The 22,500-nt window shown below is 33.6% G+C and overlaps 1 protein-coding gene across 3 annotated transcripts in view; it reads left to right on the top strand.

The window, feature by feature from the left end:
* The window catches only part of LOC145291369 (ceramide synthase 6-like), a 153,683-nt gene that overhangs the window by 68,680 nt on the left and 62,503 nt on the right, over window positions 1-22,500 (top strand). For 2 of the 3 annotated variants that reach the window (XM_080137145.1, XM_080137144.1), the window contains exons 2-3: window positions 14,457-14,583; window positions 18,181-18,195. In XM_080137145.1, coding sequence (XP_079993271.1) covers window positions 14,457-14,583; window positions 18,181-18,195 — 142 coding nt within the window. The remainder of the gene's footprint in view (window positions 1-14,456; window positions 14,584-18,180; window positions 18,196-22,500) is intronic. The other variant, XM_080137146.1, reaches the window with a different exon arrangement.

Genomic DNA, 22,500 nt, shown 5'->3' with positions numbered 1-22,500 from the left:
AGTGAAGATAAAAAAAAAACAAATTATAAAGATGGGGAGGAGTATCTTTGTCTATTCGAGGATGCCAACTTGAAATATATCAAAACAAAAAAATGTATCAATCCAAACGAAACAATGGCAATATGAACTCGTTGACTTAAATATATGAGAGAGAGGTAACTTACGTTTTTTTTTTTTTTTTTTTTTTTTTTTTTTAACCTTCATTTTATTCGCTTCAGGCAATAGTTCATAGCACGCGGGGTTCGTTTATTGTATCCATCCAATGTTTTGGGTTATTCTCGGAATATCATGTCTCCTGTATTCGTGAAATTAACACTCGGTATTCTGACAGTGCCAGCTTGTTCTCCCAAGCATTATTTCTTTTCTCTCGCCGTTGATATGGAGTTCCTCCCAAGCATTACTTTGGTTCTTTTGCTGTTGGTGAAGGGTATCCACATCTTCATTCATCTGTCGCTGGGTGACGTGGTGGAAAATTTTCCACATGCGCACGCCATGGCGCGCCAGCCAAAAGTCTGCATCCTGTACCAAAAGGTCTTTCTTCCTCCTTTTTTTTTCTTTCTCTCTCTCTCTCTCTCTTCTCAGTACGTTTTTTAGCCCTTTCTTTCCTTTATTCTTCATTGCCTGCACGGGTCGATGGGTTTCTGGTCAAATGACCCGGTCATCTCGCTAGCTTGCAAAAGGCTTTTCTCACCTCTCTCTCCTTCTCCCACTGTCTTTTTCCCGCGCTTTAAAACTATGTTCATGTCCCTTTGGTAAAATAATAAAATAAAAAAAACGATACATTTCTTGTTGGCCCGAAATTAAATTTTTCAATTTTCAATCAATTACGTACTCCATTTATGGGTTACGTCACAGAAGACAAAGAACTTGAAGCATAAAAACTTTTACCAAAATGTCTGAATTCCGTAGTAAATAACCTGAGAAGGATTGATGTTGTAAAGCAAAACAACCAAACCTTAGCGAGTAGAATTGAAGACAATGTTTTTTGTTTTCTTTGTATTATAAATCAAATTAAAAGCAAAAAATTAAACGATCAACTTTTTAATTATTTTGTTTTTGTGTTTTTCGCCATATCGTAACTCCTCACCAAAAAGCTTGTACTATAATTTCCCAATTATAGTTTTCGGAACCCTGGGGTTCAATAAGAGCTAGCCTTCAAGACATATTAATAAACGGGCTGAGATTTTTTGTTTTTTTACATCATTATTATTATATAGGGGAAAATGCATTTTTCAATATTTTTTTTTTTCTATCCTAATTTTCTTATACCTGTACAGAATTATGAATAAACTGGAAAAAAGATCCTGTTTTTATGTCTTTGAACTAGTTGTCAGAAAATGATTTTTAATTTTTTTCCAAAATTATAAATTCGAGAAAGACGATTCTTTTAACCTAGACCATTTTATGAAAAGAAAAAAAAAATTGCTTGTATTATGAATGAGACACAAGATTGTAAAATGTTTCCTCATGTAAGGGTTCCTCGGCACATCATTAGTATTCGAAGAGTTCTACAAACGTAAAAAGGTTGGGAAACATTACAGTAGTCAGTAATCGTTAACTTACTCCATCTTAATCACCATGAAAGTAAGAGAAATTGTTTTTATGCTTGCTTACATTACCGGTTACTGAGAAAAATCTATTCTAATTACTAAGTGATGAAAGTGATAAAACGATACAACAACAAGTATGCTTTTTAAGTGACATTAAAGAATCTTGAAAAGTTATTTAAAGCAGAAGAACATTCCAAAGAAAATGAAAAGAGAAATCTGAAACAATTCCACCATTCATTCTGAAAATAGTTTTTCCATGTCAAAGAAGCATTTAAAATTAGTCATGATTTCGTAATTATAAGATGAATTATGCCTAGACTTTCTATTTCGAATGTGTATAAAAAAAGACAATCTTGTATTTAATTCCCCCCACCTCCCTTAGTATTTAACTGTGCCTATTCAGTGTCGCTGTACCACTCTTATATTGTTTGGGGAGGGAGGGGGGTACAAGTAACAAGTGAAGCATGCATGGTCCCCCGTGAGTGCACAGTAAACAATGCATAAAAAAAAATGACTAAGTTTAGCATTTGCCCCCACCCCGACCCCATTTAGCCCCAAAAGTCCCCAGGGGACGTCAAATCCTGGTGAAAAGGAACAAACACTGTTATAGTATTTACCATAAATTTCTTTCAAGCATTCTTATTTTGTCACATAAATTTCTGACAGTGGATAACTTATTTTTCATTTGTAAGTGATATTCTTACTAATTTTGAAGGTAAATAATTTTTTTTTATATTTCACCTAGACACGGAGCTGGTATTTCTACTGAGGAAAATAGAAAAAAATGATTGAAGAAATAAGTGTTAGTTTCATAGTTAAACACTGATATATGGTTTTGTTTTTAATTCCTTTTTTATATGCATTTTTTTTTTTTTTTTTTTTTTTTTTACTGCTGTTTATGACTTATTTGTTGTTCCGTTGTCCGGCAATCAATCATAAAAATGATTAAATAATGAAAATAAATTGTAAGCTCCCTCTCCCATCCTAGTTGAAAGAAATGAATGAAGACTGTTTCCTTAGTAAAAATGTTGATTTTTTTTTTTTTTTTTTTTTTTTTTTTTTACGTAATAAAACAAATTAATCACTAATCATTCGTAGTCAGTCCGAGGAGATGAAAGTTATAGAATGTTTGAAAATAAGCAAATATCAGATTTTGAATTAAGAAAAAAGAATTTTAATAAAAATAGATGTAAAAAGATTAATTATGCTTAAATTAAAAAAAAACAAAAAAAAAACTTTAAATAATTGAAAAAGCAACAAAAAAAAACATCTTGAAATAAGCAAAAAAAAAAAAAAAAAAAAAACTCCAAATAAGCAAAAAACTTATGAGATCTGGACTGAGTAAAGTTATAGTTAATTACAAACATGTTTAGATGAAACACAGCTGTCAATTTTGTTTTATATTTAAAAAAAACAAAAAAAATTATTAATGCTTATTCTATTAGAAAAAAAAACTTACAAAAAGCCTAAGAGATATGCTAAGATGCCATCTTGAATTTTATTTAAGGTGTTCTGTAATCTATTCCAGCATTTTGAAGAATGATAAAAAAATATTTTGAATAGCCAAACTGCACTGCTAACGGTATTCTCTTATTCTTCAAATGCATTCAGGATGCCAGGTAGAAGCTAAACGAAATTGAAAGAGCGTTTCCAGTTTATTTTGGAGATCTTGTATAGTATGAAGGAATCAGACTATGCCACTGAAAATCTAAAGAAATTAATAGTTTCCAAATAATCTACAGTAAATACACATAAATATGCTACAATTTCTTAAAAATGCCATGCATCCATTAAAAGAACTTAAAGAACTCTAGGTTGAATTGTAATGCATTTTATGTACAAAAAACTGAAATCTAAATCTAGAACTGTTTAAAAATCAATATATTGCAATATTTCTTTGGTGTTATTGTAGATGAACACTGGCCATACCCCCTCTCCCATCTGACCATCTCTCCAAAATATGATTTTACCTTTTTAGGCAATTATGTGTGAACATCCGGAAAAACTTTAATGAAAGATGAACAAAACTTATTTTAGAATTTAATGTAAAATGATTCATTTTGAGTCATTCTAACATTTTAGGGCACCATTTTTTTCTATTGGGAGATAAATCCTGTATTTTTTAATTTTTTTTATTTATTTTTTTTAAAAAGACAATTATGTGTAGTTATAAGAAGGTCTTTGTGCAATTATGGGAGAATGGGGATGATTGCCACTATGACTTTGGGTTAAGAGAAATTGTGTGAACATCCTGAAGACTTGACAAGAACAAACCAAAAACAATTTTAGAATTTAGAATGGGTGTTAGTTTCACATAAATTTAATGTAAAATAATTCACCATGTCAAGGCCAGTCTAGTAGTTAATCAATTCAATTTTTTATGGGAGATAAATTATGTGCATTTTTAAGAAAGGATGTTTATATATATCATAGAGGAATTTTGCTTGGTGGGGAGATTTCCACTCGGACTTAGTGTTATTATTAAGGCTAAAGAATATTGTAGGAGGAGGCTTGCCACTCATACCTAGGGTTAGAGAAAAGATTAAGGGAGCTTCTTTTTTTTTTTTTTTTTTTTTTTAAGAGGTCGTTTGACACTCATTAAGGGTTAGTTCATAATTATTGGCTTTTGAAAATATTATGGCTTAGATTTTGAGCATCAAATTACTTTTAAATATGCAAATTTGAGTAAATGAGGGTGTGAAACTTTACAAAAATTAAGACAGACAAAAATAAAGTTTATCTAAAACAAGTGACGTCACTCTAACAAAACGTGACGTTTTGGAAAAGTATCAAGTTTTTTTTTTGTCCACCTATTTAAACAATAATAAAAAAAAAAATTGCTAGAGCTGAAAAATTGTTCAGAAATTTTTAATGAATTTGATTTTTATTTTCAATTACATTTTGTGTCGTTTTTCTACCGAGTGACACATTATTTCATATTTAAACATTCAAGTTTAAAACGTTTATTTCTTAATTTTACTAAAAACTGAGCACCCCTACAAATATTTTAAATATTGTTTTTTTTTTTTTTTTTTTTTTTTTTTTTTTTTTTAATAATCTAGTAGATTAGTGTCCATTCGATAATAATCCACTGAAAAAGTTGTAAAAAGACAAAAATGGAAAAAAAGAAAATGTAGGGGAAGTGTACTGCTCATACACATAAAACAAAAAAAAATATCATTTCCCATTTTCGGTTGTTCAAAGACACAGTTATACTTTTAATGGATAAAAAATAATAAAAAAGACTGTTTTATTTAACAGTGGGTGTCCGAAGAAATTTATTTTGCAAAATTTTCAATACTTGTCGTGTTGAAGTCTTTTTGTGTTTTTATTATAAACACAATAAAATAAAGAGTAGTCAAGTATTTTGGACACTCCAAACTATTAAGTGACGTCTCTTCTGGATTAGTTTCCAAATTTCATGACAAAATGTTTAATACAAACGTGGTACAAGCATTTTAAAATTGGGGGGTGGGGTACAAAACCTTACTAAAAACGGCGTTTTATGATATTGACATTTTTATCACTTTTAAAACTCTTAAACTATATAATGTACATTATTATTTCTTAATTCAATTTAAAGTATATTCATTTCTGAACAAAACGGTGGTATTTTAAGGACTTAAAGTGCTTTGGTTTTTAAAACCTGACTATTTTAGCAAAACCTCTTGGAAATTTGATTATCTAAAGCGTTTTATCGTCCATGTGTATTGCTACTTAATAATTATATCTATTAAGGAAATAACACAGTGAGTGAAGTGGGAGGATTTAATGATAGGAGAGTGAAACACTTTGCTACCTTTTTTGTGGGAATATGTATTTGAGAGAAACGGTTTATTCAGAATAAATGTAATAGTTTGTAAATGGGAATGAAAGTGCTGTTGAGTTGAAACAATTTGCATCAGAAGTGTTTGGTTATTTTCCTGTTGTGATTGAAGTAACATGGGGGGAGGGAGAAAATCCAATTTACTTTATTAATCGTGAGATTACACTATGCTATATGTTAAGATGTTAAAAGACTAGTTAGAAAATCATGAGAAATTTAAAAGAGCAGATTTCCTTATGAAGTTCTCCAATCCTCTGGGAGAGTCTTATTTGGGATGAAAAGGACACTCGAAAATATAATTTGGATGTCAAGAGACATTTGTTACTGGCAGTTTTCAATAGAAACATTTAGTCTCTTAATTATATATTTATGGTAATCATAGTGACATTTCAGCTTTTAAACTTTTATTTCTAAAATTAATGAGACTTTAATAGTCTTTACTTACTTGGCTCCCAGCACAAAGTTGGTCCTTTGTCAACTGGAATCTGGGTTTTATGAAGATTCATATTGGTACACGCTTTTCTTTAGCTTCATTTTTTTTTTTTTTTTTAGTTATATGCATGAAGGCGATATATTTTTTTTTTTATTAAGGAGTCCCGCTTATCAAGTCCAGAAACCACTCAAGGATAAAGGTTAATGAGATGGATGAATGCTGAAGAGTATTATGAAAAGACAAAAAAACGAATGAAATTAACAATTTTATTACATATGAGGAAGGTTTATGACAAATGTTTGTTTACATCGGAAGACGCACAATGTTGTCGTCCACAGGAAAACAATCCTATTGCAATGCGTTTCATGGATGGAAAACTCTTGGAAACAAACTCTATTCATGGAAACTCTGCCTGATGCTGAACACGAAGAAAGGAAAGTTAATTTTTCATTGTGGTAGACAAGTTCTTTTTATGAGTGTTTTAGAGATAGGAGTTTAGTCAAGCATCTTAGTGAGAACGCCTATCCCCCTATAAGAACAATATTCTATATTCCAATCATATTTAGAAAGCTTATCAATGTAAAAAGTCAGAAATTTGATAAAATCAAAGATGAGTAAAGATTTTGAAATATCAATCGAATATATTTGGCAAAAAAGTAAAACAATCCTGCTTCAATGCCATGTAGAGAAAGCATGGTAGAAATTTAGAGAAGAGAACACTGCAATCCATCACTTGTTTACCTTTTATGTAAGAGAGAAGAAAAAGAATTTGGCTAGGAAAAGTGTTGGGGGAGGGGTGGAATGTAAAAAAGGTTTTCAAAGAATAAATTTCCATCCAATTTTGTCCTTTCGAACTTCTGAATCTGAATTTCCTGGTTTCAGTTATGCAGTTATGAACTTATTGATATATGAATGCGATAAGAAAAAGGAGAGGGGAAAAAAATAGAAAAAGGTTATGCCAAAGCTATTGGATCAAAAATCATTATTTGGGAATTTCTGCCTCTTTCAGTAACTACTTAGTTTTAGAACCAAAAGGTTGAGAATTCCTAAAGGAAATTGGAAAAATGTCCGAAAAAAAACAAAAACAAAAAAAAACTCCATTGCTTGTTTGCCATTGCTCGCAAGGCTACATAATTTTCATCAGCATTTTGACAATTCATACAATTCACCTTTAAAAGCACTAATGGTTCCAAGCTCAAGTTATGACAAACCAATTTTCTATCACAGATATGTCCTAAGATTACCAGGCAAGAAATAAATATATTTATCATTTTATATAGCAATGAGATGTATACATGACTCATCATTTATTCTGTTAAAACTAACAAATGATAAGTGTTAGATGGATAGATTCCAACCCAGAGATAGCAATTCTTTCCCCTTTGTCAGAAACACCCAACAATAAACAAGTGAAGCATGCATGATCCACCGTGAGTGCACAGTGAACGAGGCATAAAAAAAATGACTAAATTCAGCATTTGCAATCCTCCCCACCTCATTTAGCCCAAAAAGTCCCCAGGGGATGTCAAATCCCAGTGCAAATGAACAAACGGTGCAGTTTTAAGCCTTAACATATGTAAGTTTGGGTTCTGCACCATGCAAAAGAAAAGAAATGACTAAATCCATCATTTGCCCCACCCCCACCCATTTAGCCCCAAAAGTCCCCAAGGCCTTAACATATTTAAATTTGAGTTCAGCACCATGCAAAACTGCTAAATAGACGTACACAGAAAACTTTGGAAAAATATGGTAAAATAGTCCCAAAAATGGAGTTTTTATTAGCCCTAAAAGAGCCCCTGGGGCACACTCGAGTTATCGTGAAGTATAGACAAACAAAATTATATAGAAATCAGTTACAACTTTATAGAGTTTTATAAAAATCCAAGGCATCAATTTTTTTTTAATAAGCACAAAAGTGTAAATTTTAGCCATTTTAACCCGAAAAACATCTGGAGTTTTCTCGGAAAATCCGTTCTGTTACTTTTTTACTCATACCATGTTTAATGTTTGTGTAAAATTTCAAAAAATTCCAAGGCGTAGTTATTGAAAAAAGTGTAGACAGACGAACAGACAAGGGTGAATTTACAGGTTCACTCTCCCTTTGCTAATACCCTCTCTCACTGATATTTCAAATGTTTTCACTAACAATGAAAGTAGGAGGAAAATAATAAATGTCCATCGATCGCCTTTCTTAAAACAAAAAAAACATAACACAACCTTTTAAGTTAGTATTTTCAGTGTTTTGTATACACGCTTCTAAATAAGAAACCCATTTCACTCTTTATTTGTCTGTTTTGCTTTTGGTTTTTTCTTTCTTCGTTGCTTTTGTGGATAGAAAAATAAAATGAGAGAAGGAAGATAGAATGCCACTTTTTCTGGTTTTAAAAAGGCAGATTTGTCTGGGAGTGGATGGAAAGAAACGCTGAAATGAGAGTATGTTGATTACTGCAGGATTGTTGAATCTACGACTAGACAAGAATGAAGTTATTTATCCTACCGCCACGGCAGAATAATGTAGCATAAGGGTTCGAAAGCAGGACTTGAAAAGCCAGTGCCGTACGGGAAGAGCACTCTGGCCTGCAAAAAAATATTTGTGGACAGTCCTTTCGGTATTTCTTGGTAGGAGTGCTTCAGGTAATTAGTAATAAACTAACCCCTTCTCAAAAGGTTAGATGGCAAAGCCTGGGAGGGTGGACCTCCTAGAACTGCACAGGACCAGAGACTTACATCAGCCATGAAACAAGTCATCTACACAATAGTGTAGACTAGACTCTGGTCATTGGTGCCAAGAGACCCCCCCCCCAACATACACACACACACACACGCTGTTGCCAAAAAAGCAACAGCTGCTTTGCTACGTTTTCTGACTACTGGATATATCGGAAACTGGACAGTTCAGTAAAGATGGGGCTAAAAATGATTATTAGACCATGCTAAAATAATCTAACATGTTTCTGAATTTTTGAGATACGGATTTATAATTCTTATTTGGTGGACTACTGTTCTCGGCTTGAGTGTTATTTTCATACTGTTTTGATTGATTTTGTGGCTTGGAAATCTTTCTGTTGAATCCGCACAGAATTTTGAAAGAAACCCTTTATTTAATCCACATAGGTAGCATTTTCTAATTTCATCAGCCATGACTGGGTAGAAGTCCTAAATAATTTGCAATTGTATTTTGGGTGTCGTCCACGCCGAGGATTGAACCTTCAACCCTCAAGAGGGTTAAAGGTTCAATCCTTACAACTGAATTTTACCAAGTACTTTATCCATTATGTCATGGATTTTTGCAAGGACCTGTGGTATAGTGGATACACATAAAGAAGTTTGGAAGTTACATCAATTGAAATGTGAACATTACACTCCAGATTAGTATTAGTAGTCCGAATAATGTGAGTTGTAATTATCATTTTGTTTCTCATTTTTTTTTACTGAATGTTAATTTGATTTTGGAATGAAGTGTTAAGCAGAAATAAAAGTACAAGTCGCTTCCGTTCAAATGGAGTCCATTACCCATTTGTTCAACCACATCCGGTTTTCTTACTAAAATGAGTAGCTGCCCTGTTGGCAAGCCACTACAAATTTGAATATGAAGAGATAATTGAATAAAAGAAAAAAAATCATAAACTTTACTTAGCATCCAATTGTGTTAATGGTTTTGTTTATTAGCATCTAGAAAGTGACCTTTCAAAATTTAAATACTTGGCTTTCCAACTTCTTTTAAACGAATCTTTCCTTTTTTTTTTTTTTTAATTTTTTTATTTTATAGATAAAGGTTAATGCTCCATCTTACAACTGAATACCATTTTTAGCATTTCCATTAAAAAAGGAAGTGCACTTTATGAACTGTTTGATGTGTAACTAACTTTTTCACAATAATAATAAAAATATATGTATATGATTATTTCCAGTCAATTGGAAATGCTATTTGAGACGTTGGCCTGGGTTCTTAGTTGGATAATTATACTTGTTGAGAAGTAGGTATATTCCACAGTCAGACTTTGTTGCTTAATCTGTGTTAGTCAATGGACTTTCTTATATGTGGTGTCATGGCTGAGGCGGCAGAGTACTCGCCTCGCGTGCAAACGATTCTGGTTTTGATTCTCAAGTTTGGATATGTTCTCCTGATGAGCCAGGATGACAATAGTTTAGTACTTTCAGTCTAAAGCTTTCATGATTTGTGTGAGCTATGGCATTGTTTGATAGTAATAGTGATCTATAGTAAGATTTATACATCTAAAATCAAAATAATTTTAAGGCTTCCAAAATTCATACTAAAATCGTTTGCAAGGACATGTGGCATAAGAGATAAAGTACTAGGTAAGATTCATTTATAAAAGACATTCTGCTGGAGGTCAAAGTTTCAATTCTTAATGTGGGTTGTGTGAAAAATATAATTGCAAATTATTTAAGACTTCTACTCGGTCATTGCTGATGGAACAGGAGCATGGTACTCTCCATGCATTAAAGAATTATGTTCAAAATTCTGTGCAAATTTCCGAGTTTGAAAAGTTACATTTTCATTGGCTGAAATGTGTAAATCGGTTTTCTCGGTCACCTTAATACTTTTTTACATCTGAGGTTATTCACTATCTCTACAAATCTACTAGACCATGTATGGAGTACTGTTTTTTTATTTAGGTTGGTGAATCTCTGTCGTATTCGAAGGTTCTTGATAAAGTGCAGAAACGTGTCTTCACTACAACCTCTCACAGATGTGATGTTGCTAGTCTCAGTCTTTTTTATAAATACTATTATGGCATGTGTTCTTCAGTATTGTCTTTGTTTCAGTTCCTTTGACTTGTTGCTCTAGTGGTCTCCAATTCACTGTTCTAATACCTCATTGTAATACAACTTATTCTATTAGTTATTAGCTACTTATTCTAGTAGTTTTTTTTATTGTTTTCTTTCTACTGACAGCCTTGATCTTTTCAAAATTAAGGTCAGTAGGCATCTGTCTTTGCAATAATCATCTTTCGTTCTTGTTGGCTCTTTACATTAAGTGGTCTCATGTCTTGTTTGCAGTGATTTCCATAAAATAAATAACACTCAAGATGAGAACAAGTCTGAAAACTCCAAATAATCAATGCTCATCTGAAAAATTCAGAAAAGCAAAACACATTCATGATGATTCCCTACGAGCTGACTCTGCTACCCCAGTTCTACATCTACTAATCTAGGAACTTTTTACCATTCTTTCAACATGACCATACCATCAAAGTCTCCTGTTATGCACACATCTCCCTATACTGTCTAAATTTAATCTTTCTCTGAACTCATCAGATCTGAGATTGTCTTTAAGACTCTTGTTACACATCCATCACCTCCAACTCCTATAATTTCTCTCCATGCAACACCACCTCTAAACTGCGTACATATCCGTGCTAGATTTTTCCCCTGGTTGACAGTGGTAATGACAAAAATTCCCTGAATTTACTCCATCGATTTCTAATTCTTACTATCACAGTAACCCATGTTTCACTATGTGCTCAAATGTTATCACCAGGGTAGCAAAATCTCTGGATAACCTACAATAATTTTGCAATCCAGATACATTTCTTCTATATCTGAATTGTTGTCTGTCTCTATTGTCTTATACTTCTTGCACACAAATTGGTCATCCCATCTTTTTCACTGCACTTCTTATGCACTCCAAATGTTTGCATGTAGCACAAAAAATTGAATTGCATCCAATTCCCTTACCACAAACTGAGGATGGCAACTTTCCTGTTTCCAGGAAATTCCCAACATTACAATCACTGATCAACACTTTAATCTTAGTGACATTTACTATCAAACCTGTACTCTTACCAAGATACTTCTTTCATTTATCTCAGGATAGTGATACTTTACCCACACATGAAACCAAACTGCATTTTATTTTTATGCTCATCTGACTCCTTATTTGTTGCTCAATTATTCTCTCAATCACTTTCAGAACTTTATCCATATATCTTAATCTGCTATAATTATCTATGTCGACAGATTTCCCTTTACCTTGGAATGACCTTTCTATTACAATCTAACTTGTCAATTCTATCATCTTATATAGCTTGTTTCACCTGCAGTTTTCAACATTCCAACAACAATGCCTGAGAGTTCTCTAGACTTGTCCTTCATCCTACTCGCAGCTTCCTATACCATTTCTTTTTCAATGCTTATAACTGGATCCAATACTGCTTCTGCAACTTCTAGATTTTTATGATTCCATGAAAACTCATAATTCAAAAATCTCTTATTTCCAAGCCTTATTCTCGTCTCGTTGATTTGTTGCCAACATTCCATTGTCATTTCGTATGCACTTCTCACAAATTATATCCATTCTTGTCTTTGCTATTTGTTTATCCTAAGTACTCCATTCTTTGGACCATCCGTTTTGTAAAATATCAGAAAATTATTCAGCCTCCTCCTTTTTATATTAATTTTCTTTCATTTTTACCAAATACATTTCGTTCTTCACTAAACATTTTATCCACTAGATCCATCGTTCCTGGATTTTGTCTTAAAAATACACATTTCTCAATTTCCTCCTTCCACCACGTCACCCTATGCTTCTTGGAAGTCTTTTTTGTTTGATCTGTAACTTCCGACAATGTCTTTCAACCTCTTCCACTGTTCTTTCACACTTCCTGAAATTGCTTTGGTAACCTTGTAAGACCATGTGTATCTCCCGTTTGACACCGATTGCTGACCCCAACATTGTGTGATGGATTTCTTTTCTTTCGTCTTCTCTTCTGGCCATGTCATCTATAAAAAAATAAAATAAAACCAAATGCAAACTCCAATACATCCTGCACTGTGTGTGTGACTCATCGACCCTTTCCACAGCTACATAGTCATCTCCTGAGACCGTGTATGTCAGTTGACATTAGCTCATCTCAATCTGTTCTGAGCCACAATTTGCATTTGATTGTGCAAAACTGGTCACTGTCTTGAACTGTTGCAGACCAGAGACTGTCCACAAAATGTTCCTAATACTTGTGCAATGTTGTAGAATCCACAACCATACCTAAAATTGCATGTAAAAAAAATAAATTCTAAATATATATCAAGTGCTTTTGCTCAGTCATTGCCACACCTTGATTAACAATACTATTTAAACTTAATTTTGTGTACGTTAGTGAACAACTTCCTCTCCATTGTTCTGAATTCTTTTTCTCTTTCTCCACTACTTCCTAACACTGGGGGGGGGTCGATAGTATAACAATATTAAGTTTCTTCACTTGGTTTCTAAACTCGCACTTGTCTTATCACACCATAAAAGACCTCATCTTTGCCTGATGCAATTTAAAAATTAAGAAAACGTTGAAATCATACAAGTGAGGATCGAACTCACAATCTATGTGAAGCAAAATGGCTGCATATTGCATTGCAACAAGCAAATTGACCTTAAAAAAAAAAAGTATGTGTGGTGGAGGTGAGCCAATGAGTTATCTGTATTTTCATCAGTTAAAACTATTAAGGTCTGAAATCTCATTTGAAGCATATAAGAAATGCTCTGCTTATTTCAAACGACGTGTGTGTGCTATTTGAGGATATGTTCTAGACAATCAGTTCAATAGAGACTGGGCCATTGTGGTGGCCTTTAATTTGTTGGACTGATATTTCATTCCTGGTAATTTTAGGACATCCACTCTCCTGGGCCTTGATATCTTTCTTTTGGAAGGAGTTAACTAATTGCATGAGGTGCTCCCACCAAGGAATGTTGATGGAACTGCCCAGGCAATTTTTAAGAGGCACAAGTGCTCTAATTCCTTCCAGTCTTGTCACATCTTCCTGCAGTTATAAAGGAAATAGATACCATCAAAGAAAGGAGAAAAGGAGAGAAACAAATCAGTGATTTTGGAGTCAAATTATTTTCGACTGAGATTATTATTTGCATATTTAACGAGAGTAGAAAGTGAACTTTGGGTTTACTTTCGGTAGCTTGTAATTCTCACTTCCCTTATTTTGTCTTTTAATCCTCACATTCCGTGAGCGATGTTTCTGACAAAGGAGGGGAAAGTTATTGTTTTCCGAGTTGAAATCTATCGTTGATTTCTTGCCTTTTGGCGAGGAACTAAATGTAGTATCTGTTTTGATGCTACACAGTTTAGGACACTAAGGACAGAATTAACTATGGCAATTTTAAATTTTTGTTCTAATCCAAAATGCTCCTTTTTGGATGTTTCTCACATTAAAAACAACTTTGTCTCATTTTGCTCTCTTTTTGGCTAGTTTTAAACCTTGAAGTATTTTTATTTTTAGCTTCATACATTAAGTGGCTTCATGCCTCGTCTGGAGTGATTAAAAAAAAAAAAAAAAAAAAAAAAAAACTTAGAAATTGAGTTTTTAAGTTTGAATGTGTAAACGGTTCCTTGATCCAGTTTCAAACCTTAAATGGTGACCACGTGTTTAAGAAAGAACCCGTGGCTAGTAACGAGTATTAGATAAAATATGTTAGCTTTACAGATTGAAATGGGCTCTTAATATCCTTTCATTTTAATGAGCATGTTAGTCACTTTTAAAGAGAATTGGTTTAGTGCAGTTTTTGAAAAATAACTGAATTGAAATCAATTTCATGTTGTTGATTCTGACACAAAAAATGTTTTCTGGATTCCACTTTTAATTGTTTCGATTTTCAAGATTTGTTCAAATTGTCTTTCAGATATGTTTTTTGTCCACTTGGGAAGAATCTGGGACTTAAAGAAGAGAAATGTGCTCGTGCTGTCTATTACAAAGCTTTGGAAAATGCTTATCGGTTAAATAGAAGGCCGTGTAATGGACTTGTCCAGGTAAATATTGTCTTTTTTGTTTTATCGTTTTTTTTTTTTTTAATTTGATTTTATGAGTTTGTTAATTTTTTATTAGTTTTATTTTTATTAGTTTTTTATTTATTATCTATTTTTATTATCTATTTATTTTATTCAGTTTCTATTTTTATTTATTCTTTATTTAAATTTTTATTCTTTGTATGTTATTAGTTTACTTTTTGTTTATTAAATTTTTTATTTAAAAAATTTAAAAACATTTGCGAGTTAAATTAAAGAAAAAAATCCTGCAAAATGTTAATTTATTTTTGTAGTGTTTGATGTCACTACTATATTAAAGTAGGTCGAGTGCTTTCATCCATTGAGTGCAACCATTTACATGCTGCCTCATAATAACACTGCTTAGAATCCTTTTTCCAGTAGGAAAATGGCAGACATCATCCAACGTCGAGCTTAATGTGGTCATGTTGTCAAAACGCTACATTGAGATGGCATAGATATAGATTTACCAATGAAAATATCCTTGAAATCTTCCGCTTCACTTCACAGTAGCAAACAACAAACCTTCTCAATACTGCCTGTGAGGATGGCCTTCTGGGACTGAGGCTGTAATTTTTAACCTTATTTAAAATTAATTTATGAGAATGTGTGTGTGTGGGAGGGGGTAGAATTTGTTGAACAATTTTTCTCGGTTCGCCACATTGCTACAATTCCTAAATTTTGAGATGAGGATTGATTAGTTGTATTGTTTAGATTCTTAGAACTATTGTTCTCATCTTGAGTGAAATTTCCATTCGAAATTTCTTGCAGATTCCCAAGTATGGCTAATTAGAACTAAAATGAAATCTATATTATTTGGGTTCTTCGGATCACTGTTCTAATCTTGAGCGTTATTTTCAAAGCGTTTCGGTTGATTTAACTTCAGATCTTCTTCAAATGTATCTTGTTGAATACACACATCTGTATAGAATTTCTAATAGAATCCTTTATTTAATCCACAGTGGTACCATACTCTCGTCCCATCAGCCATGACTGGGTATAAATCCTAAGTAACCCGCAATTCTATTTTAGGTGTCGCCCACACCGAGGATTGAACTATCCAGAAGAGTGTAAATTTTGCAACAGAATTTCACCAAATATTCTATCCACTGTGCCACAAGTCCTTACGAGTTCGACAAAAAGATTCCCAAGTTGAACAAGATACACCTAAAGGTCGGAAGTTACATCAGTTAAAACATTATGAAAATAACACTGAAGATGAGAACAGTAGTCCGAAGAATTCAAGTGATAGAAATCGCATGCTGATATTTCTTGAACGCAGACTTCTCATATTCTAGCAAAAGTCGACTTTTCTAGAATGCCTGAATATAATAATTTGTTGCTAGATGTTGAAATCTCTTATATTACACTTGCTCATTATCATGTTGTTAACCTTTTGATTGGTATTGAGCTATGCTATCTGTTCTTTTTGAGGAAGATAGACTCTCCCCTCCCCTTGCCTCCCTCTTTTGGTATTTTTGAGGAGAAGCCTACGTAAGAATCTTAGCGTGTGTCTAACCTTGCCATCATATTAAGTAAATAGGTAGCACCAATTGCGTGAAACCGCAATCTTCTCGCTAAAATAAGTACAAAGCGTCTTTTCACCTGCATTCACCTCGCAAACCCAAGTAATAGTCTCACAATGCCGCTAGATTTGTGGTACCAATATTGTGTAAGCTGTTAATGACGCTTAAATCGACAAATAATTCCCGCTTGTTGAGGCCTGTTGGGTCACTTTTTCTTCTGATGAGTTTCATGGCATCCGCTGCATCAATCTTATGTCTGGAAATACCAGCTTCCTGACTTACCATGCACCAAACATTAATGTTATTGTTTTTTTTTTCCTTTCCCTTTGGAAAATTCAGTCATGTTCTGTAAAGCCAAAAACAATTTTCCTCTAAAAAACAACTAAACCAAACACCATGAATAAATATTTTAAGATATAAAATCATTTGAAGTATAAAATCTGGTTTATAAAATGAATGGATTCAGCATTTAATAAGCCAAAAAAACTTGATATGCCATAAAACAAGATGACCAAATAAAACATTAATCTTACAAAATCAACCTCTCAAGAATCTGCTCGTCGTTTATACAGATAAGAATATTCAGTTGAACACCAAACTCTCAAATGGTCTTAACTGAGCAAAAACTACTCATATTTGTACAGACGCCATTGTTCTTACTTTGAAGTCTTCTCTTAGTTGCATATTTGACTTTATAAAGTTGGTGCACTTCCATTTATAAGCATTAGTAATATTCTGTCAGAAAAGAGTCAAACGGTTAGAAAATCTTAACCTAATACCTAATACCTTGCTTGCAGACACATATTGTATACAATAGGTTCTTAAGAGTAGTAGTTGAGGGGCAAAAATCAGAAGCTCACAGTATTAATGCCGGTGTCCCTCAGGGGTCCATCCTGGGCCCAACTCTTTTCCTGATCTACATTAATGATCTTCCAAATCACATCCTTACATCATTTGTAGACATTTATGCTGACGACACTACCATTTATGGTAGCACATCTAAGACAGTAAACGACCAAGTTCTCTCCAATTCTCTCTCCTCTGATCTTGAGCATGTAGTACAATGGGGAAAGGAGTGGCTGGTTACTTTTAATGCATCTAAAACCAAGCTTCTCTCTTTACATCATCAACATTCTGATCCCCATCTGGCATCAATTGAAATGAATGGCTCTCGTCTTCAGGAGGCCTCAAGTTTTGACAAGCTTCTGGGCTTGATCATTACTCCTGATCTTAAATGGAACACGTACATCAAATCTGTTGCCAAGGCCGCTGGAAAAATGGTGGGATCTTTCTATCGATCCGGTAAATATCTCACTGCTGATGCTATTCTCTATCTATATAAGAGCCAGGTACGTGCCACATCTGGGCAGGAGCTGCTAGAAAGGACTTGTCCTGCTTTGATAGAGTTCAAAATAGACTTTGTAGCCTCGTAGGAGATGTCCTTTTCTCTTCCTTGCAACCTCTATCTCACAGAAGAGATGTTGCGAGTTTGTCTCCGATGTATCGTTATTTTCATGGAAGGTGTCAACTGAGCTTCAATCTATGGTCCCCCCTCGCCAAACTTTCACAAGAAACACTCGTCTAGCTGTACACACTATCAATAATTCCCCCCACTCTTTATCTGTGCCTAAACCTAAACGTAGATTCCATGAACAAAGCTTCTTTCTTAGAACTGCACGCCTGTGGAATTGTCTTCCGTTTTCCTGCTTTCCGGCTGACTACAATATGGTTGTGTTCAAGTCTAACATAAATAAGTTCTTGATGAGCCGTTCTATATAAGTTATCAAATTTACCAAATTTTCATTACTAATGATTACTATATTGTCCAATGTCTACTGTACACTCTTTAACCCTTATCCTTGAGTGGCCTCTTGGCCTTGATAAGTGGTGATGCCTATGTAAAAAAAAATTAAAGAAAAAAAAAGTGAAAATTGCTGCTGTATATTTCAATTTTATTTTCGATTTGTGTTTATTTCATGTTTAAATGATCATCTCAGAATGTTTTGAAATAATTTTAATAAAATCGGATGAAAATATTATTTCCGTTTACTTTCAGAATTATGATCTAACGGTACAACAGCCTGGGTGACTTAAAACTTTCCTTTTTATTAAATTTTGATGCTTCTTGCACTCTTTGCTGCTTTACCCCCTCCCATTTCTGTTGCTGTACCGTTTCTCTAATGCCATTTCAGTTGGCCCTTCATTCAACTCAGTTGCCCACCCCCACCATTACTCTCACACTGTTTCAGTTGTCCCCCTCCTGTTCCTCTAACTCCGTTTCGGTTGACCCCCCCCCCCCGTTTCTCTAAGGCTGTTTTAGTTCACCCCACTCCTCGTTCCTCTAATGCTGTTTCAGTTCCCCCCCCCCGTTCTTCTAATGCCGTTTCAGTTTGCCCCCACGTTCCTCTAGTGTCAGTTCAGTTGCCCCCCTCCCGTTTATCTAACACCGTTTCAGTTGGCACCCCCCTCCGTTCCTGTTCCTCTGACGCCGTTTTAGTTGCCCCCCCCCCCGTTCCTCTAATGCCATTCTAGTTGCCCCTCCCCTTGTTTCTCCAACACCGTTTCAGTTAGCAGCCCTGTTCCTCTAACACGGTTTCAGTTGCCCCCCCCATTCTTCTAATGCCATTTAAATTGGCCCCTCCACATTCCTCTAATGGCATTTCAGTTGGCACTCACCTTCCTCTAACGTTGTTTCGGTTGCCTCCCCCCCCCCACTTCTTCTAATGCCGTTTCGATGCCCCCCCCCACTTCTCTAATGCCATTTTGGTTCCCCCCTCCTCTAACACAGTTTCAGTTAATCCCACCCCATTCTTCTAATGTTGTTTTAGTTGCCCAAGATTAAGAAATAATTATTTGTTTGAACATTTGATGAACTAATGTAAATTTTAATTTTCGTTTTCAATTTTCTTATATTAATGCTCTTTCTATAATATCGAGCATCTTTTTACCATAAGATTTAATGTTGTTCAATTTTTTATGACAATGTTCCATAACGTGTGTGTATCTATTAATGACTTGCAACATCAGCATGATTTTTAATGCACTATACTCCCTCCCCACTGTTTCAACATGTAAATGGGTTCACTTCCATCTTCTACAATGAAACATTTCTTTCTTTTCCTTCTATTTATACATAGTCATGACAGTAATTTTTATGGCGAAAAACATACTTTTATAATAACTGCATTCGCCTCTTTGCCTTTTTCTTCCTGCCTTATGAATGCTATTTGAATAACTAAGATTTTGCAATAACTGAGTTTCCATCAAAGTCATGTTAAGTTGGTTAAATACCCTCACCCCTTTCTCAAATTCTCATCTGATTGCCAATTTCTCTTAATCATGCCATCAAAACTTGAGCTGTCACTGTTAATAATGCAAAAAAACTTGAGAAACGACAACGCCATAATCAAATGGATCTGCTCTTCAAAAATTATGGACAAGAGGCGCATGGCCGATCTGAGAACATCTTGACATCCTTCTTTGAAAGCTATCCCGAAGCATGATAAATTGAAATGGCTTGGTTAGAATATTGTCTTTTGATGTCTGAGGCAAATACTATAGCCAGCCAAAGAAGTGATGGCTGAACAACATCAAGCCTGACCTCTACGCTCTAAACATCACAGAGCACCAGGTCAATGATCATAATGCCAGGAGAGTGGCCATCAACACCAGTGATGACCTAACAAGAAGGCGTCCAACCCCAGAAGCTGGGAACAGAAGGCGTCCAACCCCAGAAGCTGGGAACAGAAGGCGTCCAACCCCAGAAGCTGGGAACAGAAGGCGTCCAACCCCAGAAGCTGGGAACAGAAGGCGTCCAACCCCAGAAGCTGGGAACAGAAGGCGTTAAATTTTGCAGTAGTAGTAATAAAAAGCACTTCATAAAATTAATGTAGTTGTGCATTGCAAAAACGGATAGAAAGTTCAATAGTTTTCTTTTGGAATTTCTCATTTTTAAGCATTGATTTCTTTAAAATTTATCTTGAAAAATTAAAATGCCACTATTTTTAATGAAGGATTTATGAATAAACATATTTGTTAATATTATTTTACGGGTTGCCAAATTTTAAGAAGAAATTAATATAGACTAGGGAAAGCTGAATTAATATCTCTTTGAATTTCTAATAAATATATGTAGAATTATTTGAAATAATCTACATTTCGACATTAACCATCTCATCAAAGGTTTAATTTGAATAGAAGAGTTGATTTTTTTTTCTGATGTTTATATAATTTTATTTATAAATACTTATCTATTTTTCAATATTTTTGAACTTATTTAATAATATATATATATATATATATATATATATACTAGCAGAAACCCAACGTTGCCTGAGATTGAATGATGATCGATCAATGTTTCACACTGCCATATTTTTGTCATCAAAATCGATGAAGTCGCCCATTTTCAATCAAATTGATTGCCTGCTCTAAGTTGGAAACCCATCATGGTATACTGGGAAGAAGCTTCACATGCCTCCCTGCAGTGACTTAATCCACAATACATTGTAGTTTACATTGAACTGTAGAGAACCTACTGTTGATTTTATAAAATTATTTTTATATATAATAGCTTGAATTAAAGTTTAAAATGCAAATGTCAAGTATCATGGTTCCATTCTACTCTAAACAGAAACATTTATTTCAAACATGTCCCTGTCCTTTTGGCTTTTCTGCTTGTACAATAGTAAAACTTCTCAAATGCATTTGATGTTAAGCTATATAAGGTGCTAACTTTGGTCAAAATCGCCAGTTCCTTCTTTCATCAGATTTTTCCGATTATGAACACTTATCAAAGACATTCCAATACAAAACCTATCAAAGAACACTGCCAGGCACATAAAGTACATTTGTGTGAAATTTCAAAAAAATTGGCCCAGCTATTTTGGAGTCCATAGTGAATGAAGCAACACACACACACACCCACACATAGACAAAGTTCCTTTTATATAATAGGAAAGATATTATTATTATTAAATTATGATTAAATAATACTAGGGAACATTCAGAGAGTATGCCAAAACAAAATATTCTTTGATTTTGACTCTATTAATACTGTGAACAATTGTTCTGTGTATATTTGTTGCTGACATCTATGTGACTACATTTTTAATCTCATTTACATTTTAGTTGGACATACAATTTAATCTTTTATGAGCAACATTTAAACTGTCATATAAAAAGTAAATTCTCGACTTGAAAAACAAAAGTACATTTTATTAGAAAACTTTAACTATTGAACTATTAAAAAAAAATACTTTTAAACTTCCATATAAAAAAATAGGAAGACTTTTTTTTTTTAAATTCTAATGCTAAACAACATAACAATCCTACTTTTCAATTACATATTGACAAAGGAGTTACCTTTATTTGCAACTAGCAGTGTTACCCGGAATTGCCCAGGGCAAAAGTATAATGTAACTATCCCCATCCTCTCTCTCCCGCTTCTTCACCCTAACCCATTCCTCTCTATGGACACACACATGACTTTAGTCAGCATAAAAGAAATAACTCTGAAAAAAAAAAATCTGCATTACTTCCCTTGACATGAAAACAGTAAAAGATGTATGTATGCCTTTATAACATTAAATGATATAAATGGCCGTTTGACTCCCAAATAATTAATCTTTCTTTCTACATTTCAGATATTCTTTTCTGGGGTTAAGTTAATTTTAAAAAAATTTTTTTCAATAAATACCAAGTTTGTGGGAGTTTGTTGCATATTTTTTAAGTTTTAGCTGGACATACCTATATGTTTTTTGTGCATACAAGAAGGGGGGGGGCAATAAACAAACATAGTTAATTACCATGTGGCTTTTAAGGTTAGAACACTGCAAAGATTCACACCCTGGAAATAAGTTGCTTGGAGATTATAATTCAGTCTACATACAAGTAATATGACAAAAAATAAAACGGTGTAAAATAAAAATCTGAAAATATTGCATTTGTGAAACAACTGTGGCTGCATGTTGGATATTTTTGTTCTTATTACTTTCATGCTAAATAAGATATTCCAAATGATAAACCTGATTAACAAACTGACGTCAAATAAGTTCAGATCATCCAATCATGTTGCATTGTGTCAATATTGCACCGATTTCTTTTTTTTTTTTTTTTTTTTTTTTTCACATTTTCTTTTTGACTATGCCGTTTCATATTTCGTTTTTTTCTTCACATTTTTGCAGTTAAGATGATTTTTGTCTGTTTTTGTTTCCTATTTATTTTTTAACGTTTAGCTTTTATTGAATTTTAAAACAAGATACAATTTTTCAGTTACAAGGAAGTTCCTTTGTTGTAATGTTTTTGGTTAGAAGCATCTAAGTGAAACACGGAAATTTAAATGACTACAAAAATAGATTTGTTAAAGATCTATTGG

The sequence above is a fragment of the Euprymna scolopes genome, chromosome 12, assembly GCF_053919585.1.
Source record: "Euprymna scolopes isolate OS-2025 chromosome 12, ASM5391958v1, whole genome shotgun sequence".
Lineage (NCBI taxonomy): Eukaryota > Metazoa > Mollusca > Cephalopoda > Sepiida > Sepiolidae > Euprymna > Euprymna scolopes.
This window is presented reverse-complemented; position numbering and strand designations above follow the sequence as displayed.